General features: G+C 39.2%; 1 protein-coding gene across 1 annotated transcript in view; it reads right to left on the bottom strand.

The window, feature by feature from the left end:
- The window catches only part of LOC122798379 (DENN domain-containing protein 3-like), a 1373701-nt gene that overhangs the window by 357628 nt on the left and 992970 nt on the right, over window positions 1-23103 (bottom strand). Inside the window, exon 20 of the mRNA XM_044067263.1 lies at window positions 21976-22115. Coding sequence (XP_043923198.1) covers window positions 21976-22115 — 140 coding nt within the window. The remainder of the gene's footprint in view (window positions 1-21975; window positions 22116-23103) is intronic.

Below are 23103 nucleotides of genomic sequence, written 5' to 3'. Positions count from 1 at the left end.
CAGATGTCAAGGCAAATGTATATATATGGCTTTTGGCTGACCAAGTTTGCTGATGACTTCAAGTTGAGGGCAATCACTTTCAAACAATATTGATATCCTACAGAAAGGTCTGACTCAGACTAATGACTGGTGTCAGAACCATGGCCTTAAACTAAATGTGAAGAAGTGCATAATATCCTTTGGGAAATCAAATACCCCTGCAAATTACAACATTGATTGCACCCCCTAAGACTGGACCCAGTAGTGAGAGATCTGGGTACTCAGATAGATAGTACTCTGAACTTTGACCACCATGTATCCTTGGTGGTGAGGAAATACTTCTATGCGGCTCAGCTTGTAAGTAAGGGCATGGCATTGAGATATAAGGATGTCATATTACCACTGTACTCAGCTTGCATCAGACCAATAATTGAGTACAATGCACCCTTTGGCATGCACCTCACCAGGCACCTAGAACAGCTGGACCGTCCTCTGAGGTTTCTCACCAATAAAAAAATACAGGGTATATCCAACATGTCACATGCAGACTGATTAAAAGCCCTGTCACTGTGTTCAGTTTCCAACCAGTTACTGAGAGGTGATTTGTGCCTGATCTATAAGGCAGTCTCTGCATATTCGCAAAACTAACTGCACAAGGAGTACCCACTCCAAATATATAAACCTGACCGCAGACACGAACAGATCATGCTGAAGAGACAGATATGTGTTCCAAAGATTGCCCCTCCTCTGGAATAGGATTCCTATTCACATGGAGCAGAGCCTTTCCCTGACCATCTTCAAGCGCAATCTGGACCAATGGATGGGTAATAGCAAATCCACTAATGGGGTAGCACCCATGTCGCTTGGACAGAGGCAGTCTGTAATAATTGTCAAAACCACACTTGCTGACACTTGTTATCTTTCTCCTAGGGATAGATAACTGGGAAAAATCTGGTTAAAATTGGCTAGGCTTGTAAGAACTCTTGAGCTGCTAGCCTAGTAAACTCCTATAAACCTATGACAGATACACATACACAAAAAAGAAAAAAATACATACCGTCATGACATTCAGTGACAGAATTCATTGATGGAGACCAAACAAAGTATTATAGTGCCATAACCATACAGCCAAAACCCTTTATTTCCTGTCAAAAGGATGTTTTACAAGCACCATAATAATTCACATACTCTTGTGGTGGCTGACCATTCATCAAACAAAGCTGTAAAGGCTTCATCCAGCACAATCCTGTCTTATGCCAAATGTAACAAAAAAACTAAAGGAACAAAATTAAAATGGAACTATATGTGGGAGGCATTCTGTTGGGTGGGGTAACAACAGCATTCTGCTATCAAGACTGGGATAATTCCATCATCTACAGTTATGGTCATTTCTTCACATTACTGCACTGTGTACTAAATGTATCAATGTTCCTGTCTTCACATTATTGTGACTACGAATAGTACCAAGGTATGACACCCAGAAGCTAGGCCAGGCCTTAAGATATCATCCCTCGGACAAACAGTGCAGCAAAACAACTTCTGGCGTGGACAATGGTCTTATCTGTAATGCTTTTCAAATGTGTGAATTGTTGACTAGGTTGCTGCTTCACAAATGGCACCTGTAGAAATATCCTGAATAAAGGCAAAGCATCTAGACACAATCAACCAGTCAGAAGTGAAAGACTTGATTCTGCAACTTCTGATACCTCAAAAAGTAAACTGTAACTCAAACAAAAACATAGCAAGTTTTGAAACTTGTTGATGTACTTTTAAAGTATTTTTGCCAGAAGGCTTGAACCTCTGTTATGGAGGATTCACCATCTTAACCATGCTATTATATATACTGAGATCAGTACAACTCACAATGTGGGAATAATCCAGGATAAGTGTCTAACTTTGTATACATTTCCACATTTTCACAGATCACAACTTCTGTTTTCAGCATCTCAAGGGGTTCTCATAGCCACCACTGTTATAAAAATGATATTTGATACATCTATGAACTGGCTTGCAATCGAATCATACAGAGTCCTGTGCAACCTATAATCCAGCTGAAAATGGTTCCTTTACTCAATGGGGCTTCTCACATTGTTAGATGCTATGAAAACAAGAAGCTGGTTTGATTGCCAACTCCTTCGTCTTGTAGTACAAGAAATAATTTGATTTCTAGGATCCTCCTTACAGTCTCTTGAATATTGATAGTGAATATAAAAATGAAGAAAGTTGAATCTTTTCATTCAATTTAATGTTTGGAATAACCTTAGCCATAAAGGAAAATGGTGTAGGAAAGGTCACCCTATGTTTAAGAAACACAACATAAGGGTGATAATGCATCAAAACATTTCTGACACATTTCTTGCAAACAGCCTGAGAGTAAGTACTGACAAGGCAAAAATGGTCACAAGACTCAAATGTATTGAAATTCTTATGAATCGTATGATAAAACTGGCACAAGATGGATTGTCTTGCAGGACAGAAATTATAAGAGAACTGGAAAATCACCTCAAAACAGTTGTCAAAGATTCTAGAACATAGTTAAGGTCCCAATTAAAAGGCAAATGTTTATATGGATGTTTCAGATGCAATAACCCTGTTTGTTTTTATAAAATCACCTTTATTAACATTAAATGAAACTGAAAATACTTATTGTTATATATACAAGAGCATCCCATCACATACAATAACAGGAATAGACATATGCTAAATGGCACATGACTAATGCATCAGAACCTTTCCCCAGTAAAATATCAGTCCGTAACATATCAGAGAAAATTGTTTCCAAATTTTGTGGTGTATTATGGGCTAGGCTTGTAAAGGCTCCAGGGCAATTAACATAGTACGCACCTATGAATCTATTATAAACAGTTGCCTAGTGTAACATTAACTGCACACGCTTCCTTTTTATCAAATTCTCAGGAAAAGACATTACAATGTTACATCCATCTTATATAACCAGGACCTCAAACTTTAGATTATACACACTTCCTAACAGTTTGGGATAAATGGCAGTTTGTTTAAAAAATCTTCAAGCTGGAATATACCTTGTGTCAGTAGAAAACTCAATCATCATACATAGGTACTCCTAAACACCAGCTTACAAACAACTGTGCCTGTCCTGTTATCCAAAGGTAACACCATTGCTGGGTTTCCGTTTCACTAACCCCACCTCTTCCACATTTTGAAAATAATACCTCATAACCAAGTACAAATTTAACAAATTTGCTTTCAATCACAACAGTGTTGAATCCTAAAAGGGCAATAAACATCTTTAAATAAAAACTTATTCAAATTCCATATCTTATATTCCAAAATATTCATATTAATCTGACAGAAAACCACAGAGTAGCAAAATAAAATTGGCAAATCACAATTACAGTTCTGTTTGCAACAAGAAACTGAGTAAAAAAGTATACCATCCGTCATATAAGTTCCAACGCACTTGCAGTCTCTCAATGAAACCACATTCCACACTGTATTTTAAAACTTTACTGTGCGATGTTAAACAAATAAAACCAAGCAGAATTACAGACTTCAAAGAATTGGCAAATGTGTCACCCACTCTGTCAAATCCTAAGAGTACCAGCCATCAATGCCCCATCCAGGCAAAAGCTCACCCATTCGGTCCCCAACGGGGGGGGGGGGGATTATAGCTCTCCTACAGAGGTAATAAGTAATAATTCACAAAATCGCTTCTAAGGCCACACATCCACCCCCTAAGATCCATATAATCAATTATGCATAAGAGGAAACTCATATCTGTTGCAGTTATAATTTTAAAACCTTCTAATTGATAGTATGCAAAGTCTCTCAAGTCATATTTAAACATCATTTAAATAATATGACACATAAGAAAGATGTGTACTCTCTTTGGTCCTATCAACAACTCTTAATCACCCAACTAGCATTCAATGTGTTACAAGATGTATCAACTACAATCAGCATTAATTTGCAGCACATAACAGCTGGCCAATGTCAGTGTAAATTAACTCCAGATCGAGGGTAACACTATCCATTCTCACCTTATTACAGCTAAATACTGACAACTTGTAGAACACTTGCAACTGGATTACCTCATCTATAACATAACAGGAGAGTCCTCAAACTATATGTAGCCAGGTCTACTGTCCAATTAACTGTACTAAATGCAATAAACAGCACTTTGTCTTAATACACATTTAAACAGTATACCTTTGAAAAATAACTTTAAAAGTTGGAACTTCTAACATTACAGTAAGTTCAATTGGATTTATGTATATATATGTATGTATGAATGTATTCCCCACTCAACACATTAAGAAAACTGCACATCCTATCCAATACAACCTAGATGAACTAGTTAATGAGCCTTCCAGTAGCCCATACAACACAGCCTTTCACTACTCAAAATATAATGCCTACCTTCATTAGTCAATCATCATTTAAGCATAAAAAGCTGAAACCATTCTCATAAGAATATATTCCTTTTGATTATCATGAGAGAAAACATTAATCTCACTATTAAATAAGCACTTTATACAAAGCTAGTCTCTTCATGAACATCATAAATCATAATTACACTTAAGCATGAATGACATGCAAACAAACGTTTTTAATATACAATTTATAGTGCTGCCAAATCTTTCTTTAGTTCACATAGGTCATACTCCTCAAACAACACAGACTCTTGTCAACAAATGGGATCTGCCTATAAAAGTAAACATATGTCCTGGGGGACTAGAGAATTCTCTTTAACCTTTGACTGGGCTACCTGTACATCACTGACTCCAAATCAAAGCTGTAAGAAGTAACACAAAAACCTTCTAGCCCAGCTTGGTGGTGATTCCAAAGGCAATGAGTGACTCCAGAAGTAATGCAAAAAACATTTTAATAATCCAAACGTATACACCACAATACAGTCAAGCGCTTTTGTCCAGGAAACCCTGGACTTCATCAGAACTAATTAATCAATGTAAAACCCACCATTTAAATATGCTAGAACAACCAATCACAAAAGACCATGATAAAATACATTCAATATTAAAAAATTAACTATTTGAAAACATATAAAAAGACAATATATGTTTCTAAAAACACATTTTATGACTATAATTCAAGTGCTCTATGTTTTAAAAAGGGCATAACTGAAATATACTCATTAATCCCTGGGGCATGAGTGGCTTTCAATCTTAATTGCCATTTCAGCTCTGCTCTCTCTATTGTGTTAGCCCAATCCCCTCCCCTGGAATTCATTTCAACAATCTCCAAAATTCCAAATAAAAATCCCTTACAGCCTTCACTATTTTCTAAGTGTCTAAAAAGGGTGTTATTAGTATTTTTTTTTGTCTAATGGTGTAAATGTGTTCATATATTCTCCTGCGGAGAGTCCTCTCTGTTTTCCCTACATAAAAACTAAAACAGTTCTGGTGGCGTAAATGTGTAAGAGCTGTAACAAGACCAAATGTTCCTTGGGCATTTCTTCAATCTGGCACTTCCCCTTTCAACCCAAAGTTGAGGACAAAAAAAAATGTCTTCCACTCTAATCTGTAACAAGCTGCTTGCTAATAAGTATACAGGTTGCTAGAATTACTAACACACTGAGTTCTGCAAATACAGTACTGGCATTCACTTTAAAAGCCACAATCTTACCTGTAATTTCTTATATGAATGCAGGTACTGCACTTGCACACAAGTGGCAGCTGACAATTGTACATTCTAACAGTCAACTCCTGAGACAGCTGCCCGCCCCCATGCTTCACCCCTAGTTACAGCTGTGCTGACTATGAACTGCCCACTGATGAATCTTAGCTGTTACAAATGGACGCATTGTTACCCAATCTTTCACGCATCTGAAACTATAAACACTTTTTCATGCCTTTATCAGGTCCATGAATAATCTCTCAGGATACAGAAGTTTAAATGTTAAATTCCTAGGTAACACTCCTTATCAGTATTAAGAAAGTATGCTCTTTGCTGAGTCATCTGTTCAGGAGTAAAATTTTTCCACTATCAAACAACCCTTATTTGGCCTCTGACTGAGTAAAAAAAAAAAAAAAGCAGGTTGACTGCCTGATTAAAGTTACATTCCACTGCCATCTTACACATACAACCTGAATTTGTTCCACGAGAGATTCTATCGTTGTGAAATAAAATGTGTGTGTGTCTGCATGCACATGGGGGATTTGAAGACAAGGCCTGAACGTCAGAAATTCCCCTGGCAAACAACATTGTCACAAAAAACAGTCTTCCATGATGAGAATGTCTACTTGTGTAATAACTTACCATAACAGTACATGTCCAAATAGATCACTGTTGCATTACTGCTCATTAATGAGAGGTACTTCGGCCAAGGATACCGCACTTCAGCCATTATTCCATAACTTAGCTCCCTTCCTATCATATGTCTGATCCACTCCCTATGGACAAGAGTCTGTGCTAGTACATAAGGGACATATAAGAGCAAAGTTACTCAAGGCTTTCTTGGCCTAGAAGGAGAAGACTGAGGTTAATAAGGGTAGGAACAAGCCTCACATCAGTATGGAAAAGAGGGGAAAGGGTAGTTCCACCTTGGCCAAGGAACAGGAAAAGAAAAAGGGGAAGAGAATAAGAATGCATATACTGCAACAGTGATCGATTCAGACACACATCTGTTATGCTAAGTTCTTACACAGCTCTACTATATCCTTCATTTGATCAGTGTTTGCTGTACTGATCACTCTTGGGAGATTCCCAACGCTTTTATATTAGCTGGAAGGGTGACTGAGGAGTAGAGCTGGAGTCCAGAATACTCTGAAGAAAGGATCTGACAAAACAAACACTGGGCCTAGAAAATACCTAAATCTTGAAATGTTTTCTAACAGTATGAATGGAAGACCAAGTGGCTGCTTCTAGAATAATTCTTGACTTACAACTCTTGAAAAAGCACCAGGTAATGTAACATCCTCAGCAGAATGAGCTCTGACCTGAGCCTGAAGGAATTTCCCATGAGAAATGTAACAAAAGAAATTTGGAAATTGTTTCTTTTTATACAGGAAATCCCATATTTTTTCCCTCATAAGAGAACATAGTTGATCTCATTTCCTGAAGGGCTTAGTTTTGTCTGAAAATAATTTAAACTGTCTGTGAACATCCAACAAATGAAAGATTGTTTCATCCTTGTTTGGATGATTAGAAAAAAATGTTGACAAATGGATGTACTACTTTAAAGAAATTTCATTTATGACTTAGGCATAAAGGAAGGGTTAGTCCAACGGGAAATCTATCCCTATGAAAAATCAGAAGAGGAGGAAAGCCATTAAGAGCTTGTAACACTGAGACTCTTTTTAGCTGAAGTCAAACACACCAAAAAATTGTCTTCCATGTAAAAAGTAAAAAATTAAAGAAGCACATTCAAAGAGAGAGAGAGAGAGAAGCGGTTTTAACTTTTCCAGTACATAATTCAGGCCCCAAAGGAGGGGAATAGGTTTTCTTTGAGGCCTGATGTGAAGGGCACCTTTTCAGGATGCTTGACCTTGAAACTTGAAGAAAGAGATGGATCCAAATACAGACAGAAATGACTGGCAAATGTCCTTTAATGGAAGAATATGCCAGTCCACAGTTGATCAGCTGGCACAAGTGAGTAAGGATAAGAGGAATACACAGTTATGAGTGTTCTGTTCTTTCTTCTGGCACCAAATTGAAAATCTCTTCCAACTTGAAATGTTATGATTTTCTTGTAGCAGTTTTTCCAACCTCCCTTAATATCTGTAGCACATCTTAAGGAAATGGTATTACAATCATTTTGGCAGTTAGTGCAGTGGACTAAAGCTCATAATGAGCTGCTTCCGCTGCCAAGGATACAGTGTTTGAATCTTTCCATCTTCATTTACCTACTGCAAACCTTAAGAAGGTCAGTTAACCAGACAGTGCTTTGAAGGAATTGGGAATTTAGGCTAGGCTCCTAAATGGGATCCTGGACTTCATGCCTAGTAACTATTTATGAACATAAGCCTAACATCCAAACTTAAGCTGAGTTTGAACAGAGGGGGTGTCCTCTTTCCCCTTTATTTTCTTTATATTTACAGCCACTGGCAAAGAAAATAAGGAACTCAGAAATACAAGGATATATAATTGGTATAGTAATCAAGAAAAGTTTATTACTTTGCACCTAATAAATCCAGAAAAGGACATCTCAGTGTTGTGGAACATTCTGAGACAGTTTCAAGTCTTTTCAAGCTATAAAATTAATGAAGATAAAACAAAGACTATAGCTGTAAAGTATATACCCACACACAAATTAGTTCAGCAATACCCATATTTATCGGGACAGGATAAGATGGGGTCTATATTACGACGTCAAAACGCCGTAACACCGAACACCTGAACGCTGACCAGTATTCAGCGAAATTCACTTCTGTGATTCGCTGAATACTTGGACAAATAAATACTTGCCCTGCAACGCAACAGAACTAAGTCTAACTAAAACAAAGCCACCTATGTGGGGGTTGTGCCCCCCACCCCTAACTAAATATGCCAACTCTGAGATCGCACTACAGTGCAGAAAAGGGCAACATTGTGTAGTTGGCCAACTACATCTTTGCCAGACAAGTATCCAGTGAATCGCATAAGTGAATTTTGCTGAATAACTTGGCGTTGAGGTGTTTGATGTTATGCCATTTTGATGCCGTAATATAGACCCATAAGATTAAGTATTTAGGAGTATGTACTAAAACGACTTCTGTTATGGCAGCTAAGGATATGTGGGGAGAGACTAAACAAAGATAATACTAGCACTGAGAAACTGGAAACTCTTATTTATGAATATGGATAGTTAGATGCAAGCTATGAAAATGTTTTTGGCCCCTTTAGTCTTGTATACAGGTCATCCATACTTTTAATCAACCCAAGGAGTTGTTGTGGATAACAATTAATAAAGAATTGAATGAATGTATCTGGGAGGGAAAGAGGGCAAGAGTTAAGTAGGATAAGCTGATCCTGCCAATAGAATAAGGTGGTTTAGGTTTACTTGATTTGAAGGGATATTTTAGAGCTACATAGTTAAGGTTTCTATACATAACATAAACAGAAGGTTGTAATTCAAAGTGGAAAGGGACAATGATGAAAGCAAGGGGGAGGGTCAAGAAACAGAGGGAGAGTGGGATTTTGGATGTAGATCCTTAAGGAGAATGTCGCAAAACACAAGCCTCTTAGCTTCCCTTAAGGACTCCTCTCGAACCACTTGTAAGAACAAATCCAAAAACAAAGGAAACAGAGTCCAAACTGGCCGTAATCTTTTATTATAAAATGTAAGCGCTTTCAGGTTAAAAAACCCTTCATCAGACAAGCTTGATATAACCATGACAGTCTTTAAATATTAAAACATTTCTAAAAGCAACCAGTTACTTTCTATACTCAACCCGCCTTTTTTTTAAGGCTGATTTTAAAGGTACAGAACTATTTAACCCAGGTGGGTTGTCAGCAGCCAACTGTATGATCCATCTTAACTTTGCATATTCTGTATCACTGACAATGCCCCCCCCCCCTTTTTTTTCATCTGTACAACATGCAGAACCATAAAAACAAAAGTATGATCTGGAAAGCTAGAAACATGCTGGTACAATGCATTATGTTTATCCTTCTGTCTAATAGATGACAAATGGTGCAATATTCTTGTTTTTAACTTACAATTAGTTTTTCCAACATAAAAACTTGGACATGGTAACTTACAATTAGTTTTTCCAACATAAAAACTCGGACATGACTTGCAGTATGCCAAGTAAACCACATTCTCTGTATGGCAATCTGCATAAAACTCAAATGTGTATTTTTCGTTTGCAACAGGATGTATAATATAATTTAAACCATTCACATTTGAACATGCTTTGCAATGCCTACAGGAAAAAGTCCCTGTTCTCATGTGTGCAGAGGAAACAATTAGCCTTCTTATTTTTCAAACCAGGTTCTATGCATAACATGTCTTTTATATTACTATTTCGCTTGAAGGTAAATCTAGGTTTCTCATCTAAAATGTCCTTCAAGTGATAGTCACTTCTTAGTATCTTCCAGTTTTGCTTAATAATATCACATATCCCATACACATTGTTACTCTAACGTAGCATTTACCTTGGGTTTGGTGTCATACTTATTAGATGGCATCAACTCATCTCCCTGCTGTTCTTTATTATCAGAAAGCCATGGTCTAGCCCTGGCTTCCCTGTTGGATATTATACTGTTCTTAGTTTTTTCTAAATTTTCCTTTGAATAACCCTTTTCCTTAAGATGTTCATTTAACGCATCTATTTCTTTGTGAAACTCATTACTGTCTGTGCACAGCCGAGAAACTCTGTATCCTTGCCCTTGCATTCTTCTTCTTTCGGCTCTAGCAGTGCTTGCCTTTCCAAATAAGATAGGTTATTAAACCTGCATGTTGCATTATCAAGATAGTCTTATTTCGTCCTCACAAGTTTTTAAAAAAGTATGAACTGTGGGGTGTGTAACGGGTACAAAAGTACTCGGATGTTTCATAACGTTAGTATAATGGCCGTTTCCCCTAAACATGTTACTCAGAATAATGTTGTTGTATCTTTCGTCTTTTCCCGGTTAGGGGTCGCCACAGCGGAACTCCGGTCCGCTAATGATTGGCAGTAGATTTTTACGTACCAACTTGCCAGGCCTGACGCACAACCTTCAACGAAGGTACGCCCATTCACGCATGTCTCCACGCAGAAGACGCTTTAGCTGAGAATCGAACAGGACAACTTCTTACTGTGAGGCGACAACGCTACTGCAGCACCACCACAAAATGTGAACAATGCTTTTGTGGCTACAACCACAACAACAGAAGGTTCCATGGTTGCCATGGATCCTAATAGCAACACAGACCTCCTCTCTGGTAAAGTTTTTAGTTGAAAAAGCAGCTATTGAAAAAAGGATATTTATTAGGGCATATAAAACACTGCATGACAGCTATAAGAAGCAATCAGAGGTTAGAAAAGATTGGAAAGAGAGACTGGAAAAGCAATTTACACAAATACAATGGGAAGACATACGTATGGCTCCCAGGTATGCAGCCAAGTCTAGAAGGTTTAGGATCTTTGCTTGGAAGTGTTTGCATAGGTATTTTTATATCTCAAGCAGACTTCAAAGAATTTTTCCTCAGGTAGACAGTAAATGTTGGAGGTGTGACGGAGAAGAAAAAGGTAACTGGGAACATATGTTTTGAGAGTGTAATGAGTTGGCAGATTTTAAAAATTCCTTAGAGAGTACTCTGTCAGAAATATGGAGTAAACAAATGGCTAGAAGTAAGGAAATTATTCTTCTGAGATGGGATATAGGCTCTGAATTCCCTAGACACAGTAAGTCTTTATTATGTTTAAATCTGTTGGTTATCTATAAAGCAATTACTAGAAAATGGAAATCAGAATCTACACCAACTGTATCTGAGGATTTGAATATTATAAAAGATGGGTACTTACGTATTATCGCAACCAGATTTTCGCGGTTGCGAATTTAGAATACTTCAGTACAAACGAGGCCACAAACCACTGTAAGGTGGTATTTAGGGTCTGGTTTTTATTTGTTGTGGACTAGCTTTGCATTACAGGGTCTGTGAAGGGGAAGACAAACATTTGAGGAAACCCGCTTCCTGTTTTCAGAGTGCCTTACACACGCACGCTTGAATTAGAATGCCTGCTGTTGTTCTGATGAACGGATTCTTTTGACTGTGTGGAAGGAAGCCTTCAGAGAAGGCAAAGGCAGACCCTGTAATGATGGTTTTGGTCACTTTTTTTTTGGGGGGGGGTACTATTTGTAAAGACATCTTCAGGTCAAAATAAAAAAAAAACTGCTAACAGCCACAAAGTACAGGAAGAAGCGCATTGTCCGGCAATAAGATGTTTTGGGAAGTGTTCTTACTACGTGTGTAATCATGAAAGTGAGTTTGAGTTTATCTGTATTTGTAAAGTATGGCCATGGAGACACTTTGGTAGCACCTTAACTGAAATTACTGACTGGAGTTTGTATAACTCAGCACTTTACCTAACCTAAGAAAAGCAGCAATCCTTGCCCTTGACATATTTACAATATCCTATTGTCGCAGGGTGTATTTGGTGACTCGCTTTTCCAGCAGCTCACATCGTCTTGACAAATGCAGGCACTGCAAAGCGGAGCACCACTGTGTAGTTTCAGAAGCAAAGAGGTACAAACTCGCACCCTTTCTCCTCTTCATGGCTCATCCCCACATTGACAGAGTAATGTTTTCTTCTTCACAGTCCCCTTTATAGATTAAGCAACCTGTTTCTGCACACACATACCAAATTATGGCAGTGCGGAAATCTGGTTGCGATAATACGTAAGTACCAAAAGATGTAAAAGTAATAGAAGAGGGATCTTTATTAAAGGGAAACAAATTGCACAGAAAAAATGGAAATTGTGGGAACACTACATGCATAATAATGTTCACGAGGAAGAGGAGGAGTGAGGTTTAAGGAAAGGCAGGAATTCAGCAATGTTTTGTAATGCTGGACTGATGACAGTAGCAAAGACAATATATGTGCTGCATATTGTATTTAAATTGAAAAAGGCTAACATTTGTTTTATTTTCTGTTAATGCATGTTTGGCTATTTAATAAAGGTGTCTAAAAATAATTTCATCCAAATAGTAGGACTGAGAGTTTGCAAGCTTGGATGAATGAGAATCCATTTGTTGTGTGAATAAGTCCATCCTATAGGTTTATAGATTCAAAGGTTGGTACTAGGCTATCGGCCCTATGGCCTATACAAGCCTAGCCATAACAATTCCCTGGCTATTTCTTCCCACAATATTTACTTCCCTGGACCCCTGTCTAGCAGAGCGACTGACGTGATCCCCGGGGTGAATTTCCTGTCTCCCATCCAATCGTCAAGGTTCCTTTTGAAGAGGGCCAAAGAGGCGCTCTGCTTGACATGTATAGGCAGTCTATTCCAGAGTCTGGAGAGTCTCTGGGTCAGGAACCTATCCCTCCAGCATGTTTTGTTCATTGTGATGACAAGGTTTAGATCCCTGGAGCATGTGGCTCTGAGGGATTGGGATTTCTTTAAGTGTAGCATGTCCAGCAGCTCTGGGTTTGACATGGCCTTGTATGTTAAGCAGAGATCGGGTCTGAGTAGACGATATGCGACAGAGTATAGCTGGAGTTTTTTTTACATGGTCAGCATGGTGCATCTGCTTTAGGCCTGTGATTCTTTTAGTGAGGTATTTCTGTGGCCTTTCCAGTTGTTGCAGATGCCTTGAGAGGTACATACCAAACTGGGCATTGTATTCTGTAATGGGTCTAATGAGGGATGAGTACAATGGGACAATGACCTTCTTTTTTCTGGATGAAAATCCCTTAGTGATGAGGTGTGCTGCACAGAAGGATTTCCTGACTGTTGTGACATTGTGGTTATCGAAGGTGAGACCAATGTCCACCTGTGTCCCTAAGTCTCTTACCACACCTTTGGTGTTTAGTGTACTGCCACCTATGTGGTAATTCACAAGTACATGTTTTTTCCCCAAAGGGGATAACTATACATTTCTTGGCATTGAGCTTGAGCCCATGGCTCTGGCACCAAGCATCTGTTTCTGTAAGGCCCTTTTGTAGAATATCCACATCATTTGGGGATTCAATAATGGCTCCCAGTTTGCAGTCATCTGCGAGCGTTGTTAGCCAGAGTCCCTTAGTGTTGGCCTGTACTTCAGAGAAGTAGATGCCAAACAAGAGCAGTCCCAGAACTGAACCCTGAGGTACTCCATTTGTCACTTGTTTGGAGCTGGATTTAGTCTCAGCTACTTTTACAGTGTGGGTTCTGTCAGTGATCTAGCTGGCAACCCATCGAGTGAAGTAGGGTTTAATGCCCAGCTTAGTAAGTTTATCTATGATTCCAGATTGGGGGATGGTGTCGAAGGCCTTGGCGAGGTCCAGTTAGGCTGTGTGGACCGCCTTACCCTCCTCCACAGCTCTGGAGACTGACTCGAAGAAGTCAGTCAGATTCAGGAGACAAGACCGGCCCTTCACGAACCCAAACTGGGTGGCGTCCAGTGTTTGATGGTTGCCAATGTCTTTGTTTATAAGTTCCATGACCTTGCAGATCAGCCTCGTCAAACTGATGGGGCGGTAGTTCCCAGGATCCAAGGTGTATCCCCCCTTGTGGAGTGGGATAACTGTAGCTGTGCGCCACTCAGTGGGCATGAAGCCTGAGGTGAGACTATGATTAAACATGACACTTAGGTGAGGTGCCAGTTCATTTTGTAGTTCATGTAGTACACAGCCTGGGATGTCATCTGGTCCCATGGATGCTGTATTCTTAGCTTTATAGAGTGTGTTTTTTTCCTGTGTGGCCGTTATTACCGGAATTTGGCAATCTTTCAGTATTGAGATGGACCCTTTAGGGGATGAGAGGGGGGTGAAGTTGGCAATGAATCGACCTGCCAGTATACTGGCAATATCCTTGGGATCAGTATATTTAATGCCATTCTGTTGTAGCTCAGAGCAGATCTGAGCATTGCCATTTAGATTTTTGACATAGCTATAGAATGCCTTGTGGCTGTCTTTGGAATCTTTGGCAATTTTATTTTCGTAACTAGCTTTGGAGGATTTTATGACGTATCTCAGCTTCTTACTGAGGCTGGTAAGGGAGTTCTTTGCATCCTGGGATGTTCTTCTTTACTGCAACAGTTTCTTCCTTTTGTTGTAAAGTTTGTTTATGGCAGGAGGCCACCAGATTGGCTTCCTTTTTTTGGAGGAGTGCGTCTTGGTTCTATTCGGGATAGCACGATTCATGTACAAGTGGATGTGCTGATACAGTGCCTTAGTGTAGGATTCAGCAGTTGAACTTTCAGTTCCTGTCTGCATGGGTGTCATGAAGTTTGTCACTTCTGACTTGAGAAGCATGAAGTTGGCTTTGGAGAAGTTTTGTGCAGAGGTTTCCTTACTGGGGGGTGGGGCAGGGATGTGGATGTCAAGGGTGATTAGCTTATGGTCAGACCTGACCAACGAGCGGATGACGATAGGTGTGGAGCATCGATTTCCGATGTTGGTAATGACTAGGTCTAGGATATTGGAGACCCTGGTGGGACTATGGATTAGTTGATCCAGGGCATTGTAATTTATGAATTCCAAGAAGTGTTGGTACACGAGAAGTTTCCCAGTTAATGGCAGGGATGTTGAAATCACCCAGTAATAGGGTGTTTGGTTGCATCTTAATATTTTCCAGTATGTTTAGAAAGGTGTAGTGAGAATCTTGGGGCATGGTGGGGGATCTGTAGCAAGCTACAATTTGGTCTACAGTCTTACCTAGTGTTAGTTGCACCTGGAGAATTTCAGACGCATTGTGTTGGGCAACTAGCCTGGTGGTGTGAATATGGACACTCCTCCACCTTTAGTGTTTCGGTCCTGGTTTGGTGGCTGAAAAGTGTGGTAAGAGCTGTCGCCTGGTATTGCATGGGTGCTCTCTGGAGCCTTGAACCAAGTCTCAGTCACTGCACAGATATCAGTATTTTCCATTTTTAGGAGTGCCTCGAGAGAGTGCATTTTGAGGTTTAGACTTCTAGCATTGAGTAGCATTACCTTCAGATTTTGCATGCTTGTACCTGTTATGGTGGTGGTTTTGTCCTTTGAACTTTGCCTAAAAAAGGCACTATGGGGTGGCAAGAGCCTTAGCCAGTAACCTGAATCCCAGGGGTGACAGGTGGTGACCATCTCTGGCGAAGCATCGTGGTCTGCCGATCATGTCGTCCCAGGCCGACATATAATGGATCCCCTTTGAATGACATCAGAAGCTTAGCCAATTGTTGAAGTCAGTCATTTTGCCCTTATACTGTGGTATCATTCTGGGCAAAGGCAGGATGCTACTCAGAGCTAGGGTCATACCTGCCTGGGCCACATGATCCGAGAGCTATTCCATGTCTCTTTTCATGTAGTTCAGGGAGGTATGTCTCAAGTCATTCACTCCAACATGGACAATGACAGAGTCATATTTGTACTTGTTGTGGAGTGACTTCAGTGCATGTCTTATGTGGCGGATCCTGGCACTTGACAGGCAGCTGACTGTAATTTTCTCCTTGTTCAACCTGGTGAGTGGGACATCAGTGTGCCTGACTATAGAGTCACCTATGACTAAAGTGTTGGGTACATTGTCTTGCCTTAGGGGCTGTTGTTGGGTGGCACACTGGTATTGTGAGCTATGTGACACTTTGGTTGTGATTGGTGTTTGTTTGCCTTTCAGCTTTGGAGGTCCTTGTGCTTGGGAAAGGTTACTGTTTAGGGCCTCCGCATATGATGGTTTAGTGTTGCTATGTGAGGGTGTTGGTGGTGTGGGTTTAGAAGGGCTATGTGTTGCTTGAGGTGTAGTGCGGGTGTTAACCTTCTCCTCTTGACTGTCTAGCACAATCTTGGGTGGCGAGAGCTTTGCTTCCAGTTTGTCTATGTAAGTGCATCTATTGCAGGTTGTAGTGTTGGGTGGTAGGAGGAGAGGGTTTACTGTGTACATGAGGCAATTGCTGCATTGCCCTAGTATGCCCAGATTCACCAGGTGGACAGGAGAAATCACTGGACGCTGACCCTTGGACATGCCCGGTTTGGTGCTTTTTTTTTGTAAAGTACAAGAGCTGTTTCCCTTACCTTTGCAAGGTACTTTGCAATTATAGACTGTTTAGTGCCTATGATTAATTTCTTCTTATTAGCAAGGAGGGTTGAGTGCTTGTATCAGTTTAAGGCTTCCTAATGTTTTCTAGCAGGTTTTAGAGCAAGTGCTAGTCACAGGGATGCTTAAAGGTAAGATGGAAAAAATGGTTTATCCTAAACACTGCAGTGTGTACTACAGGAGTTAGATGTGAAAGTAGGTAACTTAAGTTTTATCTGTCTAAAAAGTTAAGTTTTAGTGGAGAGTCACTATTTTTAAAACAGCACGATAGATTGAAAGGGGGTGGTCACTTTTGTATTCTGGTACTATGGAATACAGTAGGATGGCCAATAAATTTAAATAGTTGAAGGGGAGTGATTTCACAAAATGATAATTTTGCGCTTACTCACACAAGCTAGTAAAAGCAGAGAGGAAATGAGATATATGGTCAAATTAACATAAAGGGCAGGCAACTAGAAATACAGTGGTGTTTAAGAAGACAACAGTACCAGGATGGGAGGGTGGGGAAAATTTCTGCCCGACTCACAAGAGACAGAGCTGTGGTCTCTTTTCAAGTTTTAATATGCAGTTAAAAGCAGAATACAAGTAAAAGACAAGGTAAAGAAAACAAATCACAGTATTCAAAATAGAAAAAGGCAATAAAGTAATACAAAATACAACAAATAAAAAGCAAACTAACCTTTCCCTCACAGAAAAGTGTAACAGAGTCTGGGTGAGCCTTTCTAGTAAAGCACTGAAATGTTTTATTTTACCCCTTAAATAGAAGGTTTAGTTCCTAGCTCCACCCCCTCAGTTCACAGATGATTAACCTTAACTGACATGTTCTGTCTTATGTGTGAGTTCTTAATTGATCTGTTCTGATTTCTGCCTGAATTACAAGAGACAGAGCTGTGTTCTCTTTTCAAGTTTTAACATGCAGTTAAAAGCAGAATACAAGTAAAACACAAGGTAAAGAAAACAAATCACATTATTCAAAATAGAAGAAGGCATAAAGTAATACAAAATACAACAAATAGGGTAACTTGTGGTGACTGCCCTTGGATAGATGAAAAAGAAGAGAGAACTAATGTTGTCTGGTTCAAAAGGGGGTCACCAACAGAATCTTTGGATTGTGCTTCTTGACATTCAGATGTAATTCTGGAATTAGTGGAAAGCGAGGAAAAGTACAGAGGAATTTCCCCTTCCAAAGGACTGACATGGCGTCTGCTTTCCATGCTTCTCTGCATGGGAGTCTGAAGCAGAGTAGTTTGAGTAGCCTGTTCAAATGAAGGCAAACAGGTCATGGGGGCTCCTCAGTAATGGACATCCATTTGTAAGGGTCTGCCTTGGATCTTCTCAAATAACCTGCCATTGAGATCATCTCTGATGGGATATAAATTTCTTCATATAACAGAATGTGATGGATAGCAATGTCCAAAATTCTCATGGCTGACATGCAGAGAAGATAGGATATTGTTTCTCCTTGTTTTTTGATATGCAGCATGACTGTAGTATTGTCTGTCCAAACTTGAATGGTTCCAAGAGACCAGAAGGGATAAAGAGATCGATGAGCTAGAATCAAAGCATTCCTTTTCTTGATATTAATATGTTTACACCTGTCCTGTCTTCATCCCTTTTCTTGACATTCATATGTTTACACTTGCCCTGGTTTTGTTCCATTTCTTGATATTCATAGGTTTACACTTGTTCTGTCTTTGTTCCTTCTCTTGATATTCATATGTCCTGTCTTCATTCCATTTCTTGATACTCATAGGTTTACACCCGTCCTGTCTTCATTCCTTTTCTTGATATTTATATGTTTACACCTGTCCTGTCTTGACTACACTCCCTAGACAATTATGTCCAAAGAACAGGTTCATTAAGCCAGGTCTGAAGCATCTGTGGAGACGTCTTGATGAGGAGAGGGAACCAAAAAGGTCACTTCTCAGTTCAGTGATATAGGGTTGATCTACCAAAGGAATTCCTTCTTTGCAAAGGGCAAGAGAAGTAATGGGGAGTTCAGAGGTTGGCACACATGTCCCTAAATTGAACTGACATACCACTAAATCTTCCTAACGTGGAGTCTGGCAAATACTATAATCTGTATTATAGAAGCTATGCACTTCCAGGGATCTCAATGTTTGTCATGCTGAGGTTATTTCTAAGGGTAGCAGAGACTGGAAGAAAGAAATCAAAAACTGGATTTTGTACTGAGGAAGGAGTACCATCATATCAAAAGTGTTTAGATGGCATCCTAGGAAAGACTAGATTCTGTGAAGGCTATAGGATGGGTTCCTTAATGGATTTCTTCATGTTTAGTTCAAAACCAAGGCAAATACATAGATCCATAGTAAACTAAAGATGCTGTAAAATTGTTCACAGAATCATAGGAAGTTACTAGGCTACTGGCCTTGAGGCCCTTACAAGCCTAGCTAAGAATTTAGCCCATATTCCAACCCCTTTGATGAAGTGAGTTTGATGATTTGTGTGTTGATGAATGTACACATATGGTCTTCCATACATACCTATTTATATTCCACCAGCAAAGGTCCTTTTTACACCTCTAACAAAAAATAACTGCAATGACAACAACATATAGTATCATCAAAGTTTTGAGTACTACAGTAAGAAAATAATTCAATACATAAAACTGAATTCTGCACATTTGTATAAGGATCATGACAAAGAAGAAAGGTACAACAATGAGGTACTATGGTTCTGAGAATATTTCAGTATCTAACAAATTAATATGGGATATGCTTTACTTGTACCCCATGTGGGCTGCTGCTAACTGCACAGTAAGAAGAAGAAAAGAAATACAGAAGATGGGTAGTCAGCATTACTTATTTGACAATCTATGAACACTAAATTATAATGTAGGGCTAAACATTTAGGTTCATAGGTAGGTACTAGGCTATTGGCCCTAGGGCCTATACAAGCCTAGCCAAAAAGGTACCCTGGCTTTCGCCACCCAAGAAAATTATTTTCCTGTGCCCCTGTCAAGCAGAACCACAAAAGTGATCCCCGGGGTGAATTTCCTATTACCCATCCAATCATCAAGATTTTTCTTGAAGAATGTTATAGGTTCATAGGTATGTTATAGGTTCATAGGTAGAACATCTCCAGCTTCAGAACCTCAAAGGTTACAAACTACCACTGCATTTTACTACTTCTATCTTTGAATCCAGGCAGGAACGAATGAAGGAAATTCCTCTAAATAAGGTTAACATAAAAATAAGAAAACGTAGGAGGAAAACAAAGTCAGATCATTAAAAACACTAGTTTCTCAAGCAAAAGATGAAACCTGCCACTGTAAAGCAAAACAGTAACATTACTGCTAGATAGCCACCTGAAGCATTGTTCTTCTGCTGAGAGCTGATAATACTCACTGTCAGGTACTGCATACAGTGTTGAGGAACCCCTCTCTGCATGCAGAAGGTATAGGTCATTCAGATGAGGGAAAGGAAAAGATGCAAGCCTAAAAATGTACAAATACACAGGTAAAATAATTTACTATGTATGTCTATGACTTACATGTGTAGTGTATTTTTTTAGTCTGCTGCTCAGATTATGCAGTCTCTTATATTTGCTCATGTCACTCCAGTTTTAAATGCATATACGTGAGATGCTATTGTTTGCATATATCTAATTGACGTACTGTCTAATGTAGGAGCCTTCCTGGCAAAGAACAAGACAGGTTCACTCTGCCTGTCAGTCATCACTCTTTCACTGATGTGCAGAAACCTTCTGAGTGAGAATAATAACCACAGTGGTGGATAAAGGGGATTTATTTTCACAAAGAAATTTTGACAAATGCTGCATTTGCTCATATTTTCTATGAGCTTGAGCAGGTAGGATCTGAGACTGTCTTTACTGGAGTTCATGAAAGCCAAGCTGAGCTCAGTTGAGTCAAGAAAACATACTGGAATGGTATACTGTATGTGTAACACTGCTTGGCCTCATGCTGTTTAGAAGGGGCTGATTCTCGTCTGTTTAGAACTACATGACATGAGCCTCCTATCTCAAAAAGATGCTGGTACCAGACTACTGTTTTCACACTTACCTCTCTACCACCTTTAGCATCTTGGCAATAGTAATGATGTGGTTTGATTCCCTGGGTGCATGTTCATTTACATTCCATGCTCTGTACCGTCACAGTCTACAGCTTTGGTGGCTACGCTGAACAGTTTTATGTTTTTAAGAGCAGTTTCTCCTTTGGTTTATTTGTTCTTATTGATGCATATTAACTGCATTACTGTTTGATGTATGTTTTATTGAGCTATGCAGTGCTTAGTTTTTTCCCAAACATCTTTATTAAATTTACAAATATGACAAAGGCAATCTTATATTTATATAAATGAAAGGACAAGGCATGATACAAGCATCAGAGTACCTCAGTGGAATAGCAGAGTCTAAGAGGGCTACAACAGGACACATCCTGAAGAGAGATGGTTCATGTGAAACAAAAAGTTTTCTTTCACAGAGGGAATGTCAGATACAAGTGAAGTAGAAGAGTCGAAAGGCAATTCATGACTGGTTAAAGACAGTAACTGTTGGAACACAGACAAACTGAAGCTTTTAAGATGGGTAGATAAATAAGCACAATAGGTAAGCCTTACAGTTGTATTACATCAAACTGTACACAATTCTACCTTCTGGGCATCAAAACAAGACATCCTATGTGTACATTTCTAAACAGTGACACATGACTCAGTACATGAATCACATATGTATACATTCAGGGTCATATCTGGTAGAAGTTATGCATGGTAAAAGCCACAGTTAAAATTCATTCTCTTTTCTGACACTGCAAGCTACTATCACTGGAATAAATACATTGGTGTAGTGAAATATTGCTTCAGAAGTAAGTCAAAATGGATACATTTACGAGTACAAATGGCCAAACATCATCATGATTATTACCTCATTAATAAGCAGCAAAGTGAAATTTATAATACAAATAGAAGCTGAAATATACCCATATACAGGATTTTGCTTTTCAGAGTTTATTCCTAGGCAGAGCTCTCAACCCTACATCTTCAAAATGAGGAACACTACCTCTTTTAATGTGTGACAAATGGACAAAATCTGGAACACTTACTAACAGCTTCACCTAGTAAGCTCATCAGATGGTTAAAATGTGCTATTTTTACATATAAAAACTTATCTTGATGAAGTAATATGATTCTGCTCTCTTTATCATGGATATCAGTTAAAAAAATACCCAGCACTAAATGTACGACAGATACTTTCAATGTGGAACTTCAAGGAACATGAATATTTCAGGACCTTAAATGAGGAACGTTCCTCTTAATGAGGTACACTTGAGAGGTATTTTCCTAGGTGCTACATGGTGTTCACATAGCTCTAGTTAGCCTTTGTTTTTTTTTCTTTGCTACTTACCAACTTTGAGCTGCTAACTTGAATTGAATGCTGAACAAAAGACCAGGTTGCTGCATCAAAGACAACAACTTTGCCATCCCTCAGACCACACCACAACTTGGAGTGAGCACCTTCATCTTTTTCTGAAGCGTTAAGGTAACCTAGATGGACAGAAGGTAGATCGACCATTAAACACATATTCATACCCTGCACAGAGTTTGCATGTCCTTACTTTTCTTTAGCTTTAAAATTAAAGAAAACGTTCTAGCAAAATGACAACTTGATCCTAGTTAAATCACAATTTAACATGTTTTGTATTCTAGCTAAGGAAACAAATATTAGCACCGACAACTTGCATCTGTAAAACAAAACAAACAAAAAAAATTAACAGAAAAGAGTTCACTTCTGGTAGCTGGATTCATCCCACACAGGCACTTTCAAGCATACAATATGCATTTAATTTCAAGTGCCATTATATGTTTTTCCTGTTTGTATAATTTTGGTGTACTGTCAACAGTCACAAAGTACTAAAATATTTTATGAAAATACAAGACTTTTGTGCCAAAGCAGTACACAGTGGGCCTACAGACAATATGACAGTTTGGTGTGTGTGTGTGTGTCTGTATTTATTAGCATTTGTTTACCAGGGAAGTCTGACTGTCCCATGACAGGCCCCATTTCAGCAGATACCCGGGGAGAAAAGCTCTACAGATCTCAGAAAGCATTACATTCCACAGAGTTAGACTTGACTTCCGTTAGGTTAACAGACAGGTGCAACACAATATGTGTACAGCATTACTACTAGATAGCAGATTGATTATTTCATAGGTAGGTACTAGGCTGTCAGACCTAGGGCCTATACAAGCCTAGGCATAATGATTCCCTGGCTATTGCTTCCCACAAATATTTACTTTGCTGGACTCCTGTCTAGCAGGGCTACTGATGTGTTCCCCAGGGTGAATATAGGTTCATAGGTAGGTACTAGATGTGTCTAGACTATTAGGTCTTGTGAAGAAAGCCCAGATGATTAGATTATACAAGAAGACCAAATGGACACTACATAGAGGACAAATTGAGTTGTAGCAATATTTAGCCAGGAGAACAGTAGCATAAACAGTTTGGAATCCAAGAGGTGGGGCCTAACAATAA

This window comes from Protopterus annectens, chromosome 3.part1 (assembly GCF_019279795.1).
Source record: "Protopterus annectens isolate FY-2018-M chromosome 3.part1, PAN1.0, whole genome shotgun sequence".
NCBI classification, from domain to species: Eukaryota; Metazoa; Chordata; order Ceratodontiformes; family Protopteridae; genus Protopterus; species Protopterus annectens.
Note: the sequence above shows the minus strand (reverse complement) of the source record. Positions and strands in the feature narration are given on the sequence as shown.